Source organism: Suncus etruscus, chromosome 8 (genome assembly GCF_024139225.1).
Source record: "Suncus etruscus isolate mSunEtr1 chromosome 8, mSunEtr1.pri.cur, whole genome shotgun sequence".
NCBI classification, from domain to species: domain Eukaryota; kingdom Metazoa; phylum Chordata; class Mammalia; order Eulipotyphla; family Soricidae; genus Suncus; species Suncus etruscus.
Window position 1 is genome coordinate 58,070,854 of NC_064855.1, and position 3,421 is coordinate 58,074,274.

A 3,421-nucleotide genomic window follows, 5' to 3' on the forward strand; every position below is an offset into this window, starting at 1 on the left:
CAGGATATGGGGCTGTGAAATTTCATAGCTCTGGGGACACTTTTCTTTGGAAACATTTGCCCCCAGCAATAGCAACATAAAGTGTTTCCAGCTTATCTCCTACATTTCTCATAAATCTTTCATAAATCATTTCTCAAATCTCAACAACAACAACAACAAAAACCCAGCCCCATTAAAAAATGTGCCCTGATAGGTTTAGAGAGATAGTAAAAGTGAGTTGGGCATTTACTTTGCATGCGCCGTCCAGGGTTTGGTCCCTAAAACTATATATATGGTCCCCCAATCTCATCAGGAGTGATCCCTGAGTGCAAAGCTAAGGGTGAGCCCTGAGAACTGAAGATAGAGTTCAAAATTAAAGTAAAAGAGAGCAAGCAGAGAGAGTGTTGTATGATCTGAGTGCATGCCTGTGTTTGGCATTCCATACCACATGGTTTCCAGGCATTGGAAGAATTGACCCTAAATCAGTGAGCTGGGAATAGCCTGCAATAAAACAAAATAAAAAAAAAAATTAAAGGTTGGAGGATGTGGGGAGAGTAAGGTTGGACAGACAGACCTCTTTTCCAAAGAAATCTGATCACTACAGATGCATGAGAAATAATAATTATCCATGATTATCACAGAAATGCAAGTCAAAATGACAATGAGATATACATTACATCATTGAACTGACCTATTCAGGCAGGCCAATAACAGCAGTGCCACCAGTGATGTTGAGAAAAAAAAAACTCTCATTCGTGATATTGGGAATGTAAACTTACTTGTTCAGCCATTGAAAAACAGCATGGTGATTTCTTAAAAATAATTATAATAGACACGGTCTTGATCCGGGTTGCAGCTAGTTGAACATCTGGGGCCCCCCGAGCCGTGACCTCCCGCCCCCAACTGCTGTGGAACCCGGAGCCGGTTGGAGCGCTTTCCCTTTGTCTCATAACCATGTCCACCAATGAGAATGCCAATTCACCAGCTGCTCGCCTTAACAGATTCAAGAACAAGGGCAAAGATAGCACAGAAATGAGACGGCGCAGAATAGAAGTTAACGTGGAGCTCAGGAAAGCCAAGAAGGATGATCAGATGCTGAAAAGGAGAAATGTCAGCTCGTTTTCTGATGATGCTACTTCTCCACTGCAGGAAAACCGCAACAACCAGGGAACTGTAAATTGGTCTGTTGATGACATTGTCAAAGGCATAAATAGCAACAATTTGGAAAGCCAGCTCCAAGCTACTCAAGCTGCTAGGAAACTGCTGTCTAGGGAAAAACAACCCCCTATTGACAATATAATTCGAGCTGGTTTGATTCCGAAATTCGTGTCCTTCTTGGGCAGAACTGATTGTAGTCCCATTCAGTTTGAATCTGCTTGGGCCCTTACCAACATTGCATCTGGGACATCAGAGCAGACAAATGCTGTGGTGGTTGGAGGTGCCATCCCAGCATTCATTTCTCTGTTGGCATCTTCCCACGCTCACATCAGTGAACAAGCTGTCTGGGCTTTAGGAAACATTGCAGGTGATGGTTCAACCCTCCGAGACTTGGTTATCAAGTACGGTGCAATAGAGCCATTGTTGGCTCTTCTTGCAGTTCCCGATATGTCATCTTTATCATGTGGTTACTTGCGTAATCTTACGTGGACACTTTCAAACCTTTGTCGAAACAAAAATCCTGCACCCCCACTTGATGCAGTGGAACAGATTCTTCCTACTTTAGCTCGCCTTCTACTACACAATGGTCCAGAAGTACTAACAGATACTTGCTGGGCCATTTCTTACCTTACTGATGGTCCAAATGAAAGGATTGAGATGGTCGTGAAAACAGGAGTTGTACCCCAGCTTGTGAAACTTCTAGGAGCTTCTGAATTGCCAATAGTGACTCCTGCATTAAGAGCCATAGGAAATATTGTCACTGGGACCGATGAACAGACTCAGGTTGTACTAGATGCAGGAGCACTTGCTGTCTTTCCCAGCCTGCTCACGAACTCCAAAAGTAATATTCAGAAGGAAGCTACATGGACAATGTCCAACATCACTGCTGGCCGCCAGGACCAAATACAGCAAGTCGTGAATCACGGATTAGTCCCATTTCTTGTTGGTGTTCTCTCGAAGGCTGACTTTAAGACGCAAAAGGAAGCTGTCTGGGCTGTGACCAACTATACAAGCGGTGGATCAGTTGAACAGATTGTGTACCTTGTTCACTGTGGCGTAATAGAACCATTGATGAACCTTCTAACAGCAAAAGACACCAAAATTATTCTGGTTATCCTGGATGCCATTTCAAATATCTTCCAGGCTGCTGAGAAACTAGGTGAAACTGAGAAACTTAGTATAATGATTGAAGAGTGTGGTGGTTTGGACAAAATTGAAGCTCTACAAAACCACGAAAATGAATCTGTATATAAACATCGCTAAGCTTAATTGAGAAGTATTTCTCTGTAGAGGAAGAGGAGGATCAGAGCTTTGTGCCCGAAGCGACCTCCGAAGGCTTTGCGTTCCAAGTTCAGGACAGTGCTCCTGGGACTTTCAACTTTTAGGTTGTCTAGCAGAGGCAGAACAACGCTTGTCGTGAACTTTGTCTGCTCCTAAGTGTGTCTGACTCTTTCTCTTCTAAGAACTCTTTTTAAATGTGGTTTGTTATTGTAGCACTTTTTACAAGGAAACTACTTGAACAGTTCCAAACTGTACATACTGTATGAAGCATCTCTCGATGGATTTATTTCTATGTGGAATTTCATATCTTATGGTGTCCTGTAAATAAAGATTGAGTTCCACCTTTAAAAAAAATAATAATAATTATAATAGAACTACCATAGAATTCAACAATTCTACTCTGAGGTATCTATCCAAAGAACACAAAGTCACCCTTTAGAAAAGTTAAATATGCAATTAGATTGATGCACCATGATCACAATCATCAGAATCTGGAAATAATTGAAGTGCCCAGAGGGAAATCAGTGGATAAAGTAGTTGTATTATGTCTGCACAGTGAAATATAAGTTAACTTTAAGAAAAGATGAACTCAGGGCCAGAGCACAGTAGTACAGTAGGCACTATATCAAGAAGGGTGCTGGCCTGTTGGTCAACTAGGTTTGATCTCTGATACTTCATATGATCCCTGGAGCCCTGCCAGTAGTGGTCCCTGAGCACTGAGCTAGGATTATGCCCTGAGCATGACCAATGCAGCCCTAAAACAAAACAAAAATAAACTTTGTATTTGAATGTGTGTGTGTGTGGTGGGGGGTCTGGTTGTGTTGGGCTGTGGGGAGACTATTCCTGGCTCTGTGCTCAGGAATGACCTCTGGAGGTACTTAGGGGACCAATACTTACAGGACCAGAGTCTAATCAGCCACATGCAAGGCAAGTGCCTTACCTCTTTTCAAATCTCTCCGGCCTCTAGTAATAATAAACTCTTGCTTCTTGCTACAAGGAAGAG

At 42.6% G+C, this 3,421-nt stretch overlaps 1 protein-coding gene across 1 annotated transcript; it reads left to right on the forward strand.

The window, feature by feature from the left end:
* The first annotated feature begins 849 nt into the window (after positions 1–849).
* LOC126016223 (importin subunit alpha-1-like) lies at positions 850–2,781 on the forward strand. The gene is given in 2 exon segments (XM_049778789.1): positions 850–2,389; positions 2,392–2,781. Coding segments are annotated over 2 exon segments (1,587 nt in total). The 5' UTR covers positions 850–933; the 3' UTR covers positions 2,523–2,781.
* The last annotated feature ends 640 nt before the right edge of the window (positions 2,782–3,421 follow it).